Source organism: Ovis aries, chromosome 5, assembly GCF_016772045.2.
Source record: "Ovis aries strain OAR_USU_Benz2616 breed Rambouillet chromosome 5, ARS-UI_Ramb_v3.0, whole genome shotgun sequence".
In the NCBI taxonomy this organism is placed as follows: Eukaryota; Metazoa; Chordata; class Mammalia; order Artiodactyla; family Bovidae; genus Ovis; species Ovis aries.
In genome coordinates this window covers 20848303-20870081 of record NC_056058.1, presented here as the reverse complement: position 1 = coordinate 20870081, position 21779 = coordinate 20848303, and the positions used below count along the sequence as shown (strand labels likewise).

The 21779-nt window shown below is 43.9% G+C and overlaps 1 protein-coding gene across 10 annotated transcripts in view; it reads left to right on the top strand.

The window, feature by feature from the left end:
* The window catches only part of CDC42SE2 (CDC42 small effector 2), a 117877-nt gene extending 97752 nt beyond the window's left edge, over positions 1–20125 (top strand). For 9 of the 10 annotated variants that reach the window (XM_027969959.2, XM_015095934.3, XM_060415626.1 and 6 more), the window contains 3 exons: positions 8759–8860; positions 17025–17140; positions 17665–20125. In XM_027969959.2, the coding sequence (XP_027825760.1) occupies positions 8759–8860; positions 17025–17123 (201 nt within the window). In that variant the 3' untranslated portion in view covers positions 17124–17140; positions 17665–20125. Of the gene's footprint in view, positions 1–8758; positions 8861–17024 lie in introns of all 10 variants that reach the window. The other variant, XM_060415628.1, reaches the window with a different exon arrangement.
* Positions 20126–21779: the final 1654 nt, after the last annotated feature.

Genomic DNA, 21779 nt, shown 5'->3' with positions numbered 1-21779 from the left:
CAAATAACCATGATTACTTACGTGTGTGCCTGTGCGGCGTGATAGAGCTCTTCAAACTCTGGGATCAAACGGAACACCGCCAGCGCCTTCTCCGGTTCCGTACCTACTTCTCTCCAGTACTGGACTTCATGCACAGCAGCTGCTGAATAACTCTGCTTTGCAAATACATGTCATTGTGAAAAGTGTGTGCTCTAAGATTGGAATTTTGAGTTATCTTGGACTGGTTCACACAGCGTTGTACATATATCAAGTATCATTATGCTTCCCTCACTCTGAGGATACCCCACGGGGCCCCTGGATGTTTGCCTACTGCTCGACACAGTCTGGGAATCATGGGTTACTTGATACATTCACAGGTAGGGGATTTGGTTATACTTCTCTCTCAACTTTCTCTCTCCAGGTCATAAAGTTAAGTCAGTAGTCTGTCTTTGTCTTTTAGCCTCCCGAATACTTGGTCCACTTGGGTAAGTGATTGCTGTCTTGCAGCCTGAAAGGGCGAGCCTTTTTCGCTTGCTCCGGCCGGCAGGCGCTCGTGTTCTTCCTTCATGCTTCGTGTGCGTTCCTTGAAGGACCTGAGGCTGTTCCACCTGTGCTTTTACCTCAGGCCTCCTGTTGCCTCTGGAACCTGGCCTTAAAGTGCTCCTCAGTGGCATGAGTTTGTGCATGAAGCTGTCCAGAGAAAAGTCTTAGAGGGACTATTAAGTGATTAATCACTTCCTGGAAGCTATATTTGATCAACATGGGCTTCCCAGGTGGCGCTGATGGTAAAGAGTCCACCTGCCAACGCAGGAGCTATAAGAGAAGCAGGTCCGATCCCCGAGTCGGGAAGACCCCCTGGAGGAGGGCAGGGCAGCCTGCCCCAGTGTTCTTGTCTGGAGAATCCCATGGACAGAGGAGCCTGGCAGGTCACAGTCTGTGGGGCTGCAAAGAATTGGACACGACCAAAGGGACTTACCACGCATGCATGCACATGGAAACGTGAGGGAGGTGGGACGTTTTCATTACTCCAAAAATGTTTAAAAAGTTAGGCCTAAAAAAGCATGTGATTGTGATGTTTACATATTCATAAAAAACCATGTAACTGTGATGTTTATATATTCATAACAGTATTCATTCAGAAAACGTGTGTTGATGAGTTGCTCTGTGCTGTGGATGGCGCTGGCCCTTGGTGGGCTGACGTTTTATATGCCCTCTCCGTGAGGAACACATGTGCCATCCAGTGGACACTTTAAATTTGGTGTGAGATGCAAATTTTACTTTGGTAGAGGTGAACACAAGGTTCTGTGGGTACAGAATGGAGGAGCATGGAACCTCAGAGCAAGGGTATAGAGAAGAGGTGCCCGAGTTAGCCGCGGAGCAGTAGGAAGGGGCCTTCAGGTCGAGGGCAGAGAAGTGAGAAAGTTTGATCATAGCATATTTAAGGAACTTTGAGTAGCAGACCGAAGCTTAGAATGCAAGAAAACATTAAAGGATGAGGCTGGAGAGAAAAACAGGATTTCATAGGCTTCGAGATTTTGAGTTTAGCCTGCAGGTTTCGGAAAGCCATTGAGGGCTTTTTAAAGTGGTGTGTGCCGTCAGTTTTGTACTTTGGAAAGGCAGATCTAAGTACAGGGCAAGGAGCATCGGGCAGGGAAGGCAGGCTGTGAAGCTCTGGCAAATCAGTTAGGCAGCGACTGCAGTGATGTAGGTGGAAGGCGGTGGGGGCTGAAGGAAGGCTGTGGCAGTGCCGGGGGCGGCGGGGGGAGCGGAGAGAGTAAGGGGAGCCTGGAATCGCATCCCCAGGTTGTGCTGTGACCTGATGTTGTGAGGAGGAGCAGGAGCGAGGCAGAGCCCTCAGCCCCGGCTTGGAGTACTGCTAGGAGTGTTGCCTACCCCAGGGGGCATGGAAAGGAGGGCCAGGCTGCAGAAGCAAGGTTACACGCTCACTTGTGGACACTGGAGGAGATGGCGGCCCCCTCCAGCATCCTCGCTGGGGAATCCCACAGACAGAGGAGCCTCGCGGGCGGCGGTCCCTGGCGGCACAGGAATTAGACACGAGCTAGTGGCTAAACCACCATCACAAAGTGGGATTCCCTGGCCACTCAGGGACCCTGCCTGCAATGCAGGAGACCCAGGTTCGACCCTGGGACACATCCCCTGGAGGAGGGCATGGCAGCCCACTCCAGTGTTCTTGCCTGGAGAATCCTATGGACAGAGGAGCCTGGCAGGCTGCCGTCCGTGGGTCACAAAGAGTTGGGCATGACTGAGCGACTAACGCTTTACACTTTGTGAACATAGGAAGTTTGAGTATCCTGTCAGCATTCACACGGGCGTGTCCAGTAAGCAGTTGAATATGTGTCCAATGCTCAGAGAAGAGAAAGCAGACTCATGAATCTGTTAATAAGGGGAAGGCATGGGGAGGAGGGAAAAGGGACCCTAGGACACCCTGGAGAAGGCCGCCGTGCGCAGGGCACACAGGCGCAGAGGGGCGTAGCGGGCATCAGAGGCGAGCGGGAGAGCAGGGAGGAGAGATCCTTTGGAAACATAGTCTCAGCGTGATCCTTTGTCCGAATTTTATATTCCAGATTTTTACTTTTGTATTGGCCTGCTGCTGCCGCTGCTGATATTGGCCTAGTTGTTTTTATTTTCAGAGAAGGAACATGATGGGAGTGCGTGAATGATGCATATAGATAGCAGCGTTTTAAACTAAATGGGTACTGCAGTTCACCGTGTGTTGATGTGGTAGCTCTGCAGTGTATTTTTTAAAAACTTCAAATATATCTCCTAAATATCTATATGTCTCTTAGAGTTAAGGGAGGAAGACAGGAAGTGCATAGTGAATTTTAGAATTGTAAGGCCTGAGAAAGAGTACAGATAAGATTATGTTCTAATGAAAATCAGACCTGAAAGTAAATGTTTACTGTTCATATTTGTGACACAACCATTTTTGCTAGTACTCAGTGCATGCGTTTTTATGTAAGTTGTAGACTAGGAGGAAGACAGAATGAACCAGCATATCTTTTTAAAAACTTATTTTTAAAAACTAATGAGGGAAAGGAGCGCCTCCCCCCACCCATGTGTATGTCCAGCTTCAGTTGTTATTGATGGGGGAATCTGGTTTCACCTGTGAACCCTCACCCGCTCTGGATACATAAAAGCAAATTCTGGATATCACATTTCCTGGAACAAGTGTTTAGGATGTAGGATTTCGTCTCTAAGACTGAAGTAACAGTGGTGGCGGTGGTGGTGTAGTCGCTAGCCGTGTCTGACTCTTGTGACCCCGTGGCCTGTAGCCCGCCAGGCCTCTCTGTCCATGGGATTCTCCAGGAGGGACAGAGTACCGGAGTGGGTCGCCATTCCTTTCTCCAGGGGATCGTTCCAACCTAGAGCCCAAACCCGGGTCTCCTGCATTGAAAGCGGATTATTTTATCAGCGGCGCCACCAGGGAAGCCCTGAAGAGGTTTAATGAAGCGTAGTTGACACACATTGAATGGGAAGAGACATTTTCCCTAATACAGGTACTCATTGGTTTTACCCTTTGGGCCTTGGCCTTACGCAGAATAGCAGTTAATATTTTAAGGGTAGCAGGAATTATTCAGAAGGTTGACAGTTTTAGTAAAGTTCCCTATAAGGAATAAAGAAGAATAAAGCATGTTTCCAGGAAAGACTGTGACTCTGCTACTGACAACAGTGAGTGCGTACTGAGTGGAGCACAGCGTTTCCTGTTTTTCTTTGTAGAGGCCTGACTCTGGAATCCCCCTGTTTGCCCACGGTTTAATCCTAGTCTCTGCCCTGTGCTCTCAGTACAGCACACCGGAGAAGTGGGCTTTTCTTCACATGTCTGACTTGTGCCTGAGAAATATTTCAGTTTTGTGTCTTTAAATACTTAGTTATACTCGGAATCTAGGTTTTTGACTCAGAAAGTAGTAACAGAAGTCTGAACAACACCTCAGCCTGGGTGTGGCTCCTGTCCTTCCTACCTTCTCTGGAGCACTTATAATATTGATAACCCTTCATTTTTCTTTACCTTCCATTTCTTTTCTGATCTATCACATCAGAAACTAAGCAAAATCAAGTCTTTCTCATCTTGAAGGGAAAAAATCCAGTCTGTGCTGGTTTCCTCTTCTCCCTTGAACTACAGCTGTCTCCTCCCCGTTCAGAGGCCAGTCGCTGTCCCAGCCTCTGTGTTGGAGTCCTCACTTCCCCGTCTCCTGGCAGCCCCTCACTCCCCTGATGTCTGGAGCTCCCGTCACTGTGGGCACAGGATCACCAACGTGCTGAGTAGGTGCTGAGCCCAGGGAGCATGCTTCTCTTCTCCTGGCCTCCCTCCAGCTTTGCAGCGTGCCACCGAATCCCCCCTTAACGCCTGGAAGAACCCACGCCTGACTTTGCTCCTGACTTCTAGGCTGTTCCTTGCTGGCTTCCTTTAATGGCTTGTTTTCCTCATCCAGCCTTATAGGGAGTGTTTTCTGTGCACTTTTCTTCCTGGGAGGTCTCATCAACTCAGAGCGCTCTATTCTGGTGACTGCTTCTCATCTCTAGTTAGCCCTTCTCAGAACCCTGTGTCTGTGTACTCAGGGCACTTGAACGTGAGGCACGCTGAATATCGTTTGACAGGCCTCACTTAAATGCCTCATAGATATCTCAGACTCGGTGTGTCTTTTTTCCCCATTTGTTTGTTTGGCTCCCCGGGTCTCAGTTGTGGCCCGCGGGATTGTCCGTCTTCGTTGCAGCGTGCGCAGTTTTTGACTGTGGCACGGGGATTCTTGGCTCTGTAGAAGCTAGCTCCCTGACCAGGGATGGAACCCAGGCCGTCTGCACTGGGAGAGCAGAGTCTTAGCCATGGGCCCCAGGGAAGTCCCAAATTCAGTGCGTCTTAAACGGAGTCTTTCATCTCCTTCCAGTGTGGCCCTTCCGGCAGGGCTCTCCCAGTCTTATCTCATCCACTGGATCCTGTGCTCTGTATTCAGATCTGAAAGCTGTGCATCTTTCACAGCTCTCACCTTTCCCTCGCTCTCAAATCCAGTCAGCAACCAAATGGTTTTGATTTTAGCTGCAATCTGAATTAGTTTCGGTTTCTGCTACTGTTAGTTGAGATTAAGCAATCTCCTTTAACCACCATCGTCATGATGACTTTCCCGTTGGTGCCCTCCACCGTGCTTTCCATTATAGCTATCATGGAGTAGCCTTGTAGAACCATTCTGACCATTCATTCTCCTGCTTAACAAGCTGGGCTCCTTCTAGCCTTAAAGAAGGGAGGACTGAAACTTCTGCTTTTTTACCCTAAAACCAAGGTTAGACTAGATGTCATGAAGTAAAGTCTAAAGGAAAAGTGTGATGCCCAGCTCCAAAAGGTCAAGTTGAAAAGTAGTCGTTATTTTCAGATTATGAATTAGCCACGCAACATAATCACTATGATACAAGCAGGTTGAGGTCTTCCTGTCCTTTGAGTCAGTTCAGTTGCCCCTCCTGAGCCTCCTCTCTCAATCAGCATGCCTGTTGTGTCGCTGTTGATGAGTGCATGTTACTATGCCTGCTTCAGGAGCACACCGATCTACAAGCACACCGTTCACTGACCTTTCAGGGGACGTTTCTGGGTGAGATGGCTGGTGGCCTCAGTGCACCATGGCGACTGCGCTCTCCCTGCATCTCGCAATAAGTCAGCTGTTGGAATAACTCACGTAATGTGGATTCATGGGCCCGATGTAGCCACCTGCTAAGCCCCAGACACAGCCTTCTGAAGGAGGAGATGTGGATTCGGAACTTGAGGAGTCTCGTGTATTCCTGGGGCAAGAGTGATACGGAAGTAGACCTTATTCTCTGAAATGCGCTGGTCTGTGGCCTGCTTTAGAGGGCCCTCTGGCTGAGCCAGGTGGCACCCTCTGTACTTGGGAGCTGCGGCCCCTTCAGGCTGGGGTCTGCACAAAGTGCGCAGTCCCCAGATGCCACGAGTCCAGCGAACGTAACTGCTGACCGTTGTCTTCATCTGTAGACATCTCCCCTTTCCTGCGTATGTCTGGAGTGTGCCAAGAACCTGGAAGCCGCCTCCTTTACTGTCAGTCAAGGGGCATCCTGGGGAAGAAACCCCAACAGGTTGTCCTGATCTGGTGTCAAGAAAGTTCGTGTCCTGTTCTGGTGCTGGTGCACTTGGATGTAGAAACATGGTTTTCTAATAAGACGAGTTTACTGGAAACGTAGCAGTGTATTATCGAGAAAAAATAGGCACAAAACTAGTATTTGCATTGCCTTTTCCCTTCCTTAATCCCAGGAGAGAGAGGCAGCACCGCTTCTCAAGGATCAGTCAGGGACTTGCGCTGTAGCGTTTCGGATGGGAATAGTATGAAGGGAACTTTGTTGAATTTGGTGGATAGAAATAGACTCAGAGTCTAGGGGCAAAATAGGGAACCGGGTGGAAGAGACTGCGTTGTGGCACTTGGCCTCCCGCCTCGAAGGAGGGCTGCGGGTGCCAAGTCTGTGGTCGGGGCATCTGTGAGCTTCCTTAAGTGGCACTGCGTGAAGATAGCAGCAAGGTGGTATGTTTGCCAAGAAATAGAAGATTGAAGAACACAGACAAAGGCTCTAGACCCGTGTCTGGCTTGCTGCCAAGCCTTTTAACCTGAAGTCTCTGTATAACCCCAGGGGACAGGGCCCCAAGGATGGTCGACTCTTAACCCTTTAAAAGGGGGCTTGGAGTAATTAAATTCGGAGAAGTAAAGGAATGGATATTTTACTCCTAGGTGTTACTGTTGTTGTTCAGTCGTGTCTGACTCTTTGCGACCCCGTGGACTGCTGCGTATCAGGCTTCCCTGTTACCATCTCGTCTGATCAAACTCATGTGCATTGAGTTGATGTTGTCATCCAACCGTCTTACCCCCTGGCACCCCCTCCTCCTCCTGCCCTCAGTCTTTCTACCATCAGGTTCTTTTCCAGTGAGTTGGCTCTGAGATTGTTATAGACTGTAATACCTGTTGTTACAGACTCTTAATTTATTCAGTCAGGCATTTTTGCAAGAAAATTGGAAATCATATAATACAAAGTCTCAGATTAGAAAATAACTGCAAACAAAGAACTTCCCCCCAAAATTATAATGGATAAAATAATAACGTATCTACCACTGAAAAAAAATCCTGATCTAGGGCTAAGGTCACTAAACCAGAACTTGCGAGCCACCCTTTCTTGTGCTTAAAAGTTAAATAGAGCACTGCTATTCTCACTTGCTCTCTCAATGTCTCCAGCTCCTTACCTGCTGTGATAACCTCGGGGTCAAAGCTCTGGCAGACTGTGTGGCCTGCAGGCTTAAAATATTTACTCTCTGGCCTACAAGAACACATGTGGATTCCTAAAGAGGATGAAATGGAGTTATTTTCTAACACAGTGAAATACACAAAGGACACAAATAACTGATGAAAGTAGGAAAATCACACACACTCTCCCTTCCTCCTCACCCTGCCCTCCTTAGGCACACAAGCACATTCAGATAACAGAAGCTCTAGAAATTGCAAACAAAGAACATAAGGAGAAGTATCAAAGACATAATAGAAGAAACTTTCGTACACTGTAGCAAAATTTGTGTGCAACTAGAGAGGGATCCCCATATGCCATACAGAATACTGGAAGGGAAAATCAATGAGCCTTGAGATGGTCAAGTCACTGTTGAACTCTGAGACTTCTTTTGGGATTCTGTGGCAATACAACGTAGAGACAGTAAAATAATACCTATTTTAGCTCTAAAATTAATGTGTGAACACGCCACTTCCGTGGTTCTACAGAAAGTCACATTCTGACCCTGAAGAGCTGTCACTTGGATAAGTTTTTAGGGTTTATCACATGCATAGCAACACTTCAGGGGATGGCAACATGAAATACTATGTTCGGAGGCAGCCTGACCTAGTTCCACTAGTTTGCAACTTGCCTGAGTTTTGATGCAGGTGATGTTTTCAGGAGAAGTATTCTGTTGAAAGTGAAGAAGATGGGGCTACTCAGAGTTGGCACTGGGACACTAAGCGAGCTGTGCCCGTGGCCTCTTTCAATCAATCACAGAATCTAAGGCGTCATGGAAAACTTGGGTCTACTTTAAAATTACCTTCATCTCTTGAAAAATCTTGCATGGTTCAGTTGAACACAGCAGCAGGGTGAGGAAGTGTCCCTAGTGCGGTGGAGCAAGGACGGCTGCGGCCTGCAGCTGAAGTCCTGGGGGGCTGCTGGGACACGGGTGTCAGGAATGCAGGGGAGGCGGTTCGTAACTTACCAGCCAGAAGAGACTGGAAGTCAGTGGCTGGACTAGAGCCGAACCTACCCCTGCCCTGTACCACTAGCTGACAGATTCACTCCAGCAGGAAAGGGCAGTTGGCTACAGTCTAAGTAATAACCATCAGAATAGCTCAGTGTTTAATGACGGGATGTAGAATTCAGTACTTATGTCATACTGTCGTCTTTGTTATGAACGATGGTTACAGATGATACTTCTACATATCTTTTTTTTTTTTAGGAATAAAACTTAAATGGTTATTATACAAATATATAGATGGCCAAAGATAGATCAAATAATCTATTTTAAATTCTAAATATTACTTTGCTTTGCCTTTTTTTTTTTTTTTTGGTGCATATATTTCTCTGGGGGGTTCAGCATAGTAGATGGTTGCAGTGATACCAAGATTTAGGTATTTTTCTGTCCTGGGCAAAAACATTTTTCATAGTCATTTGTGCATAAAGTATAAATCTACCAGAATAAGTTGTTGTTACCAAGACCATTTTCTGAACATTATTTCTTATATTTTAGAAGAGGCGCCGGCGGATTGACCGAAGTATGATTGGAGAGCCCACAAACTTCGTGCACACAGCTCACGTGGGGTCAGGTGACCTGTTCAGTGGGATGAACTCTGTAAGTACAAGGGTGGACCAAGGGGGTGGGGCCTTGGGGCGAGGTCACATGTGCCTGTCTGGCGAGTGCGTACATTCCTAATGACTGCACTGTGCCCAGTGAGTTACAGACGCTTACTGCGCGTGCTTGATGTGAGCGTGAAGAGAAGGAAATGAACAGTGGGGAAATCTCTTATTTAGTTTGCAAAGCCATGTGTTTTTCTGTTTTTACTAAATTCTTTGTAGCTACATTTCTTCTGAATAACTGCTTTAAAATTTTTAAAGGATTTGAGTTCAGAAAGGAAGTTACTGTCACGTGGATTCTCATGCCACCATTCCCCCATCCCTTCTACCCCCCACCCCCCCAGCAACTTTGAGGTCAGCTTTTTAGTAATATTTAAGCTCCTTTTTGTTCTCTTAAGTTCAGTTGGTTGCCTTTGCAAATGTATTTGTCCCATTTACCTTAGAAAATATTATCCTGTATCTGATGTTACAATGTTTACAGTTTATTTATTACTGTAACATAAGTTCTCATGCACTTAGCAGAGGATTAAAATTTGTACATATTTGCTCTTTGTTACAGAGGTTTCGGTGAACTTCAGAAGAGACTTTAGATACACTCAGTTGAACTCTTACTCCCTAATTTGCATCTAAGAGAAACAGAGAGTAGTAGTATAGAAGCCAGTCTCTGCACCAGCCCCCAAGCATGCTGCATCCATAGTATACATGTTAGAATGTCATTGTGTTCCCTCATCCTTGCCCTGAAGCAAATGACCGTGTATCCAGAGCTACTTTCCCCCCAGACCTCAAGTACACACGTGTGTCTGAACGTTCCCTCAAGTGTTTAGAACCAGAGTCAGTAAGGCTTTCCTAACACAGATACGCTGCCTTGTGTGCTCACTGCCTGGACACTGTTCACAAAAAACTGAACAGGAGAACAGACTTGCAAAATAGGTAGATGGGTATCCTGGATACAGCAAACAAGTCTGTCACTGCAGTTACTGAGTAAGCTAAGGGATGACATTTGTAGCTTCCTGGAAAGGAAACAGCTTGTTTGTTTTAAGTCTGTAGGAAAAGTACACTGAACGGCTTTTGTGGAAATGTAAGAGGCGTCAGGTTGCTGTTAAAATACAATTCAGTAGCTTTGTTTCCTGGATCAGTGTGGAATGATGAGCCGTTGTTAATATTAAGGTCATTGTGACAAAGATAAATAGAATGAATGGTTTCAAATTTATTATAACTGATGAATTTTATTTCTCATCAGCACGTCTTCTTCCCTACTTGTGTTCATAAAAATCTAACTATGTAGGCAAAAAAGAGCTTCCCTTGTAGCCCAGTCAGTAAGGAATCCACCTGCAGCACAGGAGACCCGGGTTCGATCCCTGAGTCAGGAATATTCCCCTGGAGAAGGAAATGGTAACCCAGTCCAGTATCCTTGCCCGGGACATCTAATGGACAGAGGAGCCCGGTGGGCTCCAGTCCATGGGGTCGCAGGAGTCGGAAGAGCCCAAGAAGAGGAAATCTGCCCTGTCCCTGCGTCCACGTTTTCCCCTTCTACCTGCCATGAAATGATGGGACTGGGTGCCATGATCTGACTTTTTTAAATACTGAGTCTTAAGCCAGCTTTTTCACTCCTCTCCTTCACGCTCACCAAGGGGCTCTTTAGTTCCTCTTCACTTTCTGCCATTAGAGTGATGTCATCCACTTACCTGAGGTTGTTGATATTTTTCTCGGGAATCTTGATTCCAGCTTGTAACTTATCCAGCCCGACGTTTCACAGGAGTGATGAGGGTTACTTACTGGAAATCCAAATTCTTTTGTTTGAAATTAAAGAATTGACTTTTGGAAGAACCAAGTTTGTGCCACAAAACCTGGTGTTCACAAAACCTGGTGTTGCCAAAAAGGAGCAGAAAGTGAACTGACAGGCGGTGGGCCGTAGCCTCCTCGGGCGGAGCAGGTTTGCTTAAGCAGCCCTGTAGATTTTAGTTTCTTTTTTAGGATACTCTTACCTAAACTAGTTGTTCAGTCATGTGACTATAGATGTTGCAGTAACTCATGTGGTATCACTGGAGTTAATTCCACGTAAGTGAATTTTTCAGTGAATGAGTGCACTTACCCATTTAAGATCCAGTCACATGTTCTCGCCTTAAACATACTGGACCCGAATAAGCTGTGCACTTTATGTCCTGTTATTACCTTCAATTAGAATGTGTTTAAACCTGCCTCACTCTGAATCTGTTGGGCCATCACCTCCTGTTCCTCCTGCTCCTAGCAATCTAGCGTGACTCTCATTCTCTGTTTCCAAAAAGCTTCTGACTGGTAACAGACTAAGATAGGATATACTAAGAGCACTTTCGAGTTTGCAGATAACCTTGTGCCTTTGTTTTGGTGAAGTAAGAGAATACCTCACTGGGACTTCCCCGGTGGCCCAGTGGTTGAGACCCCACTCTGCCACTGCCAGGGGCCGTGGGTTTCATCCCTGCCTGGGGAATTACGATTCCACATGCCACACCGCACGGCTGGAATAAAAAAGAAGATAGCCCAGCATTTTTACATCTCACTAGAATGGTTAGGAGAGATTATCATCTTTAATCACTTTACAACTAGGAAACCTGATATTCACAGAAGATAAATAGTTCATCCAGAGTTACAGTATTAATGAATAAATCAGGATTACAGTTGAAGTCTTTGGATTCTACTTTCGGAGTGTAGTTGGTTTACAGTATTGTGTTAGTTTTGGTGTAGAACGAGGTAATTCAGTTATACATATATTCTGTTTTACAGTCTTTTCTCGTATAGATCATCATGGAATATTGAGCAGACGCCCCTGTGCTGTTCAGTAGGTTCTTGCTGATGACCTGTCTTAAATACACTAGTGTGTGCGATTTATCCTTTCCTCCTGTGTTTCCCCTTTGGGAACCATTAGTTTGTATTTGGTATCTGTCAATATTTCTGTTTTATCAATAAGTTCATTTTTTTAAATTAGATTCCGCATGAGTGATAATATTTGTCTCTGATTGACTTCACTAAGTATGATAATCTCTAGGTCCGTTCATTGGACTGTGAATGGCATTATTTCATTATTAAAATTATTTTATTGGAATATAACTGATTTACCTTGTAGTTTCAGGTATACAGCAGAATGAGTAAGTTATACACATATCCACTTTTTTAGATTCTTTTCCCATATAGGCCATTATTTTTAAGTTATCTATTTTTTACATAGTCCCAACATCCCAGTTTATCCTTCTCACCCCCTTCCCCCTTGGTAACCATAACATAGTTTTTTCTACACCTGTGACTGTTTTGTATATAAGTTCATTTGTACCATTTTTTAAAAAGATTCTGCATATAAGAGATATCATATACTTGTCTTTCTTATTTTACTCAGCATGACAATCTCTAAGTCCATCCATGTTTCTGCAAATGGCAGTTTTATTCTCTTAAACGGCTGAGTAATAAAAATCCGTTGTATATATACACCACGTACTCGGTATCCACCCGTCAGGGGACACTTAGGTCGCTTCCGTGCCTTGGCTGTTGTAAATACTGCTGCTGTGAACACAGGGGCGCATGTGTCCTTTTGTATTCATTTCCTTGGGACAGACGCCCAGCCAGGAGTGGGATGGCTGGGTCATACAGGAGTTCTCCTAGTTTCTAAGGACCCTCCGTACTGGTCTCTGTAGTGGCTGTGCCAGGTTACATTCCCATAAACAGCAGGAGGGTTCCCTGTTCCCCCCACTCCCTTCCCAGCAGTTACTGTTTGAAGACTTTCTCCAGTGATGGCCATTCTGACCCTTGTGAAGTGGTAACCTCGTCGTAGTTTTGATTTGCATTTCTCTGATAGTTAGCAGTGTTGAGCACCTTTAAATGTGCTTTTTGGCCATCTGTGTGTCGTCTTTCGAAAAAGGTCTGTTTATATCTTCTGCCCACTTTTTGTTTTTTTTTTTTTACATACAACTGCATGAGCTGTTTGTATATTTTGGAAATTAATCCCTTGTTGGTTGCCACATTTGCAAATATTTGCTCCCATTCTGTGGTTGTCTTTTCATTTTGTTTATGGTTTCCTTTGCTGTGTAGAAGCTTTTGAGTTTAATTAGTTAGGTACCATTCATTTATTTTCTTTAGAAGGTGGATTCAAAAAGATCTTGCTGCAATTTAGGTCAGTGTTCTGTCTTTTCTTCTAAGACTTTTATAGTGTTTGGCCTTACTGCATATAAGTCTTGACCCATTTCCAGTTCATCTTTGTGAGCGGCGTTAGGGAGTGTTCTGATTTCATTCTTTTACGTGTAGCTGTCCAGTTTTCCCAGCACCGCTTACTGAGGAGACTGTCTTTTCTCCAGGCTGCACTCCTGCCTCCTGTGGTGGATCAGGTGGCCACACACGGGTGGATTTATTTCTGGCTTTTTATCCTGTCCCACTGATCTGTGTTTCTGTGCCATGCCATACTGCTTCGATTACTCTTGCTTTATAGTATAGTCTGAAGGCAGGGAACCTGTTTCTTCCAGCTTTGATTTTCTTTCTCAGGATTGCTTTGGCTATTTTGGGTCTTTCCTGTATCCATATAAATTTAATAACTTTGTTCTAGTTCTGTGAAAAATGACACTGCTAATTTAATAGGAATCGAATTGAATATGTAGATTGCCTTGGGCAGTATTCTCATTTTGACAGTGCTGATTCTTCCAAGAACATGGTACATATCCTTCTATCTGTGTCATCTCTGATTTCTTTCATCAGCATGTTACAGTTCTTAGAGCAGAGGTCTTTTTTCTCCTTAGGTGGACTTATTCCTGTGTTTTTCATTGTTTCTGATGCGGTGGTAAATGGGATTCCTTATTTTCTCCTTTTGGTCTTCGTTGTTGGTGTATGGGAATGAAAGAGATGCTGTGTGCTCCCTTTGTACCCTGCAGCTTTACTGGACTCATTGATGAGCTCTAGTAGTTTTCTGGTGGCATATTTAGGATTTTCTGTGTATCATGTCATCTGCAAACAGTGATAGTCTTACTTGTTTTCCAGTTTGGATTCCTTTTATTTCTTTTTCTTCTCTGTCATGGTTAGGACTTCTGAAACTATGTTGAATAAATGTGACAATGGATTGTGACATAGATTTACAGATGTTTAAAAAGTCTTTTAACCCTGGGATAAATGTCACTTGATCATAGTATATGATCCTTTTAATATAGTTGGAGTATTTTTGCATCTGTGTTCATCAGTGATATTGGCCTGTAATTTTCTTTCCTTTTTTTGTGTGGTATCTTTGTCTGGTTTTGTTATTAGGGTGAAGTTGGCCTCATAAAATGACCTTGGGAGTATTTTTCCTCTTCATTCTTTTGGAAGGAGTTTCAAAAGGATAGGTGTTAACTCTTTTCTCAACATGTGATGTAATTTGTCTGTGAAGCCATTAGGTCCTGGACTTCTGTTTGTTAAACATTTTCTAATCATTGTTTCATTTTCATACTCATGATTGGGTCTAAGGTTTCCTTGCTGCTGCTGCTGCTAAGTTGCTTCAGTCGTGTCTGACTCTGTGAGACCCCATAGATGGCAGCCCACCAGGCTCCGCTGTCCTTGGGATTCTCCAGGCAAGAACACTGGAGTGGGTTGCCATTTCCTTCTCCAATGCAGGAAAGTGAAAAGTGAAAGTGAAGTCTCTCAGTCGTAACCCCATGGACTGCAGCCCACCAGGCTCCTCCGTCCATGGGATTTTCCAGGCAAGAGTACTGGAGTGGGGTGCCATTGCCTGCTTAGACAACCACTTTGCCTGGCTGGATTTCTTTTTCTTGGGGATGGTTTTGATCATGGCCGCCTCCTGTATGGTGCTACGAACCTCCATCCACAGTTCCTCAGCCACTCTGTCAGATCTATTTCTCACTTCCACTGTATAATCTAAGGGATTCAATTTAGGTCATACCTGAATGGCCTAGTGGTTTTCCCTACTGTCTTCAATTTAAGCATGAATTTTGTGATCAGGAGTTCATGATCTGAGCCACAGTCAGCTCCCGGTCTTGTTTTTGCTGGATGTATAGAGATTTTCCATCTCTGTCTTTCATTACTTTGAATATATAATGCTACTCCCTTCTGGTCTGCAGAGTCTATATTGAAGAGTCAGTGGATACATTTCCGGGGGTTCCTCATATATCATGTGTTGCCCTTCCTTTTTGTGTTGATATTTTATCTTTTGTCAGTTTGATCAGTGTGTCTCAGTGTGTTTCTCCTTGCGTTCATCTCCTGTGAGCCACTTTGCACTTCCTAGACGTGAGTGTCTCCTTTCTCATTAGGGAAGTCTTCAGCTATAACGTCCTCATTTATTTTCTCAGGCCGTCTCTGTCTTCTCCCTGTAGCACCCCTGTAATGTACGTGCTGGTGTGTTTTATGTCCCAGAGGTATCTGAGACTCTCCTTGTTTCCTTCCGCTGCTTTCTCTTCGGTTTGTTCCTTAACAGTGATTCTTACCATTCTGTTTCCAGCTATTTATTTTTCACGCCTCATTTATCCTGCCGTTGATTGCTTCTAGTGTATTTTTCATTCCAGGTATTGTATTCTTTGTATCTCTTTGTCTTTACATCTTGTAACTCTTTGTCAAACATCTCTTGTAAGTTCTCAATCTGTGCCTTATTCTTTTTCCAAGATCTTGGACCATTTTCACCATCATTACTCTAAATTCTTTTTTTTTTTTTTTGGTAGCTGTCTCTTCATTTATCGGTTTCCTGTTTTTATCTGTTCCTTCATCCCAAACATTTCTCTGCCATCTCGTTTTGTCTGTGTTGATGGACTCCTTTATGCTGGCTGCAGGATCATAGTTCCACTTCCCCGAGTGGTCCTGAGGCTTGTGGAAGCCTCCTGGCGGCAAGACCGGTGCTTTCCGCCTGGTGGGTGGATCAGGGGCTTGTCCCTCTGGTGGGCAGGCCTGTGTCAAGGGTTTGTCCTGGAGGGTATATGGCACACCTGGGGCCAGACAGCACGGTCACAGGTAGAGGGAGTGTGCAGGCCTAGGGTTCTGCCTTTATCAGGGTTGAGGGTAAAATGCCTAGGCCTTCACAGGTTCACTCTTCACTGCTTCCCCTTGGCACTGTTGTGAGGGTTACATGATGTCATATTTTGAAGGGATTCTGTAAACCTGAGAGCAGCCTATTCTGAGGGGATTAACTCATTATTGACTAGAGATGTTTCAGTCTTCTCTTACATAACCAATTGCTGGCCACAGGTTTCTGCAAAAATGCCCCAGTGTATTAAGGAGACATCATAGGCTCAGCAGAGGATGAGTCGAATAAAGTTCAGGGGCTCTAATCATGTGATAAAAGCTGGAGAGGATGATTCCCCTGGGCTCAGAGGAGAAAAGGGTATACCACTCAGCTCCTCAGTATGCAGACTCGGCTCTTGGGGTGTGGCCTCTGGCTAAGCTTCTTTTGAATATTCCACGTCTTTGAATGCTCATTTGAATTCTTACACCTTTTCATTGTATTAATTTTACTGACTATATTAGGGCTTCCCAGGTGGCACTAGTAGTAAAGAACCCACATACCAATGCAGGAGATTCCTGAGAGATGCAGGTTCGATTCTTGGGTTGGGAAGATTCCCCTGGAGGAGGGCAGGGCACCGCACGCCAGTATTCTTGCCTGAAGAATCCCAGGGACAGAGGAGCCTGGCAGGCTGCAGTCCATAGCATTGCAGAGGGGAGGACATGACTGAGGTCATTTACAGAATAAGAATACTTCCATTATGTGAATTTTACTACGTGGATTTTTAAAATTTATCGTAGGTTCACTTTCCTACTTTTTGTATCTGATTCTACTCCAAGAAATTGAGGTGATTGAATATGTGAGGTGGTTGTAAATTAAGGTGGTTGAGCAACAAAGTTGAATTCATCAATTCATCTGTATCCTTTTGACTGGTTTTGAAATGTAGCCAAGTACCTTGTGAACTACAAAACTTTTTTGTAATAGGGAAGTGGAGTCGGGGGCTGTTTTGGCAAAAAAAAAAAAAAAAAAGAATTGTTCAACCACCAGCACTCCCCATATAATGAAAACAATTTCTAAGTCTATAAAAAGATATATATATATATATATATAATTTTTTTTTTTTCTATAAAAAGTACCCTTCTGGGAAAAGCAGCCCAGCCAAACTGTTAAAAGCACTGACTGGTTGCATTGGCCCCAGTTCCTGACCCGTGCTTCTCCTTTCTTGTCTCAGGTCAGCTCCATTCAGAACCAGATGCAGTCCAAGGGAGGCTACGGGGGTGGCATGGCTGCCAACGTGCAGATGCAGCTGGTGGACACGAAGGCCGGATAGCCCCGGACTCCTCCTCAGTGAGTACCTCAGAGCCCCATGGCCCCTGACTGCAAGGAGAAGCTTGGTTCAGACTCCAGTTCAAAAAATAAAAGTCTTATTAAAAAAAATTTGTGAACTTACTGGAAAAGGCAAAAACAGTTTGTTCATAGTCAGTTACAGCATTTGGGTATTAGTTTCAGATTGCTGTTTCCCTTATGAGAAACTTTAAATGCTTTCAGATGTCTTGCTCTGAGGGAGCCTCTGACTGAGATTCTAGTGACAGGATCTCTCTTATGTGTTCTTTAAAGATGAATGAAGTTACTGAGTACTGATACTGTGTGAAATCCCATGTGTGGTGAAGTAATTTTATATTTAACACATTATGGTAAATCATTCATAATAAATTTTTCAAATTTAAAAGACAGCTTCTAAATGGAAGCATGAAACTCCTAAAGTATAAAAATAATTTGGCTTTTTCTTTTGGTTTTATAGGTCATTGTGAATTTCTGTGTTTTGTTCCAACTGTTAATTTTTCTTTTTGTCATGGTTGCTTTTCTTTCAGTTACAAAAAAAGAAGTGTGATGGCGTCTTGTTCACCCTGTTGTGATTGCTCCAGTGACACGTTCCTGTTCTGCTCTGAAGAAACTTGTCAGAAGAATCCTGCATTTCCTTCAGCTGGCATGCATGCCTTTGGACTCATGGACAGAGTTCTTTGGATTGTGGCTTAATTCTTGATTTTTATGGATATGGGTCTGATTTTAGCATGATCTTCTTTTGTGAATGCTAGCACTGTTTTGCATTCTTCCCCCACAGTTTTCTTTCCGCCTTCAACCCCTCTGCCTTATTGATTTTATTGGTAAGCAAAGACCTGCTTTTATTTGTTACTTTGTCGTCATTTATGTATATTTTGGAAGGCATGCGGCCCGTAAGCACAATGGTCATTTCTGCTCACATGAAACTGCAGCCGAGTAGCGTCTGCATGCTCTGTGAAACTGCTTGTGTGGGACCCCACAGGAGGCCAGAGAGGGAGAGTGCCTGGCGGCCATGGGTGGATGATACTGCTGCTATTAGAGAAGGTGAGCTGTGGCACCGAGTCACATCAGTTTCACGGAAAAAGGCAACTTGTAGCTTAGTTTAGAAGTATGACTTTTATTTAGTTAGAATTATAATAAAAGAAAAGCTTGCATTCATAAGGCATTCATTCTGTTGTAAATGTTCGATCTATTTATTTGTGAGCAAGGACCTGGGATTGTAAACAAGTGTGTTTGAGTGTGTGGTAATACCCTCCTCCAGTCTGACTCTGAGCATCATGTTCTTAGTAGCTGTCCATTTCTTTGTGCGCTTGGTCGCAGTTTTTACTTGTTTATGTTGAATACTGTGGTATCCAGCTGGCTTTCAGTAGCTGAGTTTCTTAGCCTCTACTTCTAAGCATGGACCCTGGAGTCATTGGCCTCTCCATGTTCACATTTTGGGACAGTGGAAGTTTCCAGGAGCAGCGGTTCATCTGGCTGTGTGGTTGCCTGTGAGAACAACCTGCATGGTGACTTAAGGTATTGCCAAGAATGCTTGGGCTTCAAAGTGTGTGTTGTTCACAAATTGTATGTCTATAAATGCTCCTCCTAAGGGTGTAGTGCTAACCATTAGAAATTTAAAATCCTATGTCCAGAAAACAGTAAGGAATTAGGTAACTGCATAGAGCGAGATCGATCTACATCTGTTCTCTTCACCTTAGACATAAGTTCTTACTAAATAGGTAAGCGAATAAATACTGGGTTTATAGAGGTGAAACATGGCAGGATTTCTTCCCCCAGTTCTTCCAAGTTACCCTATATAGCAGGCACTAGATTATTCAGTCCTTTATTTCTGCAGTTTTGATCTCCATAGGTGTCAGTCTCAGAGAATCTGTCAAGAAAAAACATTTATGCTTAGCAATCAGAATAGGCATTTTGCAGTTTAATACCTTCTAAACTTGAATTCATTCAGTGCCATCAGTTGTGTTGATGCGATGTTCGGGATATTGCCTGACTGCCAGTGTCCTTGTGTCCGGCAGTCAGGGTCCTGACGGGGACGCTGCGGTGTGCGCGCTCTTTGAAAAACATGGGTTGTTTTAGTGTTGTCAGTGATAATGCTAGTCAGTCTGCTTCTGTTCTGACTTTAGTACAGAGTTTATAATTGTGTAACTCCTAGAACAGTACAGGGAGCCCTGGTCCCTTTTCCCTACTTGATGATTTGACGTTAGTCTTTCTCAATCGCTCACTTTCCTGATTCTCCAAGGACCAAATTCTCCACTGAGCACTGGAGTGTGTCTCTATGGTGAGCCGAAGGCTGCACTCTTCAGCCTCCAACTGTTCTGCAGCTGCCTCTGGCAGGCACAAGTAGCCACACTGTGTGCAGGAACACATGCCAAGGAAGGTGCCAATAATGACTCAAGAAAATTACCAAGAATTTTAAGATACTAACCTTGGACACAGTTTTTTAAGGGAGTCCACTTTCCCCTGTTGATAAGTAGGTTTTTAAACCTTGGGATGTCATTTGCTCCTGATAACAATGTGTCTCCTTTGAAAATTGAAGCTAACTAAATAGAATTGACTGTTAATATTTTGCTGAAACATGTGCTAACAACTGTTAACTAATGACAGCATTCTTAAAAGAGGTGCTTTCCTGTGATGTAGGCGTGAAGTGGTGCCAATGAGCATAGAGTGGAAATGTGAACTGTGCTGATTGGGTTCAGCATTTCCGATGCAGCATTATCAGTGGGCCTTTAAAGATACTTTGTGAGTATATATTAGCTCTCACTTTTGTTATTAAATTATAGCAGTTCTATTATAGAAAGCAAGTTTGCCTTGATTTTGTTTAAAATGACTTCTGCTCAGCACCCAGGAGATAAAATTGACATATTTTTATAATATAAGCATACTTTTTTTGTACATTGTGTTCATTCTTGAATAAAGTAAGTTCAGTGTTGGCTTGTAGATAATAAAAAAGTATTTGATTTTGATTCAATAAATGTTTTTCAATCCTGACTTGGTTATTTTCTTTTTAGGAGATAAATGCTAAAACGGTGCTGTAAGTGAATTTTGAGTTATGACTACTAAACAGAGGTAGCTACCTCAGTGTTTCATGCTGAAGCATTTTGTCCTCACAGTATAAATGTAGGGTTTAATAGTAAAGGTAAGAGTTCTATTTCCCAGTCACATTATCGTGTTAGAGAGTCACAGAATATTTCCATTGTCACAGAAAGTGTGGGCAGTTTTGAAAATGCCTGGAGGTACTTTTGTTGTCGGAGTGCCCTAGTTGGGAAACTGTGATTTAAAACGGAGCACATCTATATACTCACCAGATCACTTAGGTGTGCCGTATCATGATATTCTACAATAAAAGCATCAGAAAATGGTTTCTTAAATCTTTCCTCATCTCACGGCCAGGGACTCTAAAGGGAAACTGGGTTAAGTGAAAGGATGTGAAGAAAGTCCTGTTGGTATATTAATGAGGAACTCTATTTGGAGTGCATGTTTTCAAGGCATACGCATAACATGTGCGCAAAAAGTAGGACAATCTATAAACAGTATCAGAATGCAAAACTCTTACATGCCTTCTGCTTCAAAAGATGCTTTTAGCAGACTGGAGAAAAAGCAATTTAAATTTCACCTTTAACTTACTGTCTCCATCCAGACTGGTCCAGTAAGAGAACTTAATCTGACTATTAATATTTAAGTACCTAAGCTTTGAGGATGTTTCTGAGATAAGGGTTTTGTTGTTGATACTTTTACCAGCTACAAGGAGCCTGTGGGTTGCTTTCGCCCCTACCCTTCTCTTCTCCATCTCCTCATCTTGATAGTTTTAGCTGGTCTGTGTACTACAGGATCAGAAGATCCGAGTGTTTGATCTGGGACTTAACACTTGCTGTAAGAATGGTGATCCTGGTATTAAAGGATGGTTTTAGGCTCACTGAAAGGTAAGAGCAAGAGAATAAAAACTGTCAATTCTAACCCCAGATTCTCTCCTCTGTAAATCCAGGCTCCTGAGTTCACTACACCTCTGTTCACCACCTTTAGACCAATGATACGCTGAACACCTAGGCACTGGTTTTTACTCCTTTATAGGAGCAGAAAGTAAGATGCTTTTCTAGAAAGAGCTTGGCCTGATTACCTTTTTTTGTAAAGTTGCTAATAGAAGCCATCTAAACACATCCAGCTTTTAAAAATCTGTGTGCCTTGCCAACGTCTTACCTTTACCCCGGCCCACCCACCTCTGAGGAGGTGCCAGGGCCACGCTGTTGGCTGCAGTGTCAGGAAACATTAAAAACATTGTAGTTTTCAGAAATAGCAAAAAAAATTTGTTGTTAGGGATCTTGAAATAACCTAGATTCAGGTGGCTTAGGAACAAAGTTACTTCTTAGAGCTCTGGAGGTGTCCATGATCAGGGTGCCAGTGCAGTGAGGGCCCTCTGCCAGGCACTAATCCCATTCTTGAGAGTTACTTATGACTGAAGCACTCCCAAAGGCCATACCTCAAGAACTTCAGTGTGAGCTCCAGGGACGGGGCACACTAACATTCAGATCATAGCAAAACAGGAATACAAAAAAAAAAAAAGGTTAAAAACCTCAAAGTAGGATACAGGAAAAGGCAAAGTTAACAGCTCTCACATCACACATGGCATGATCTTATTAAGTAGAAA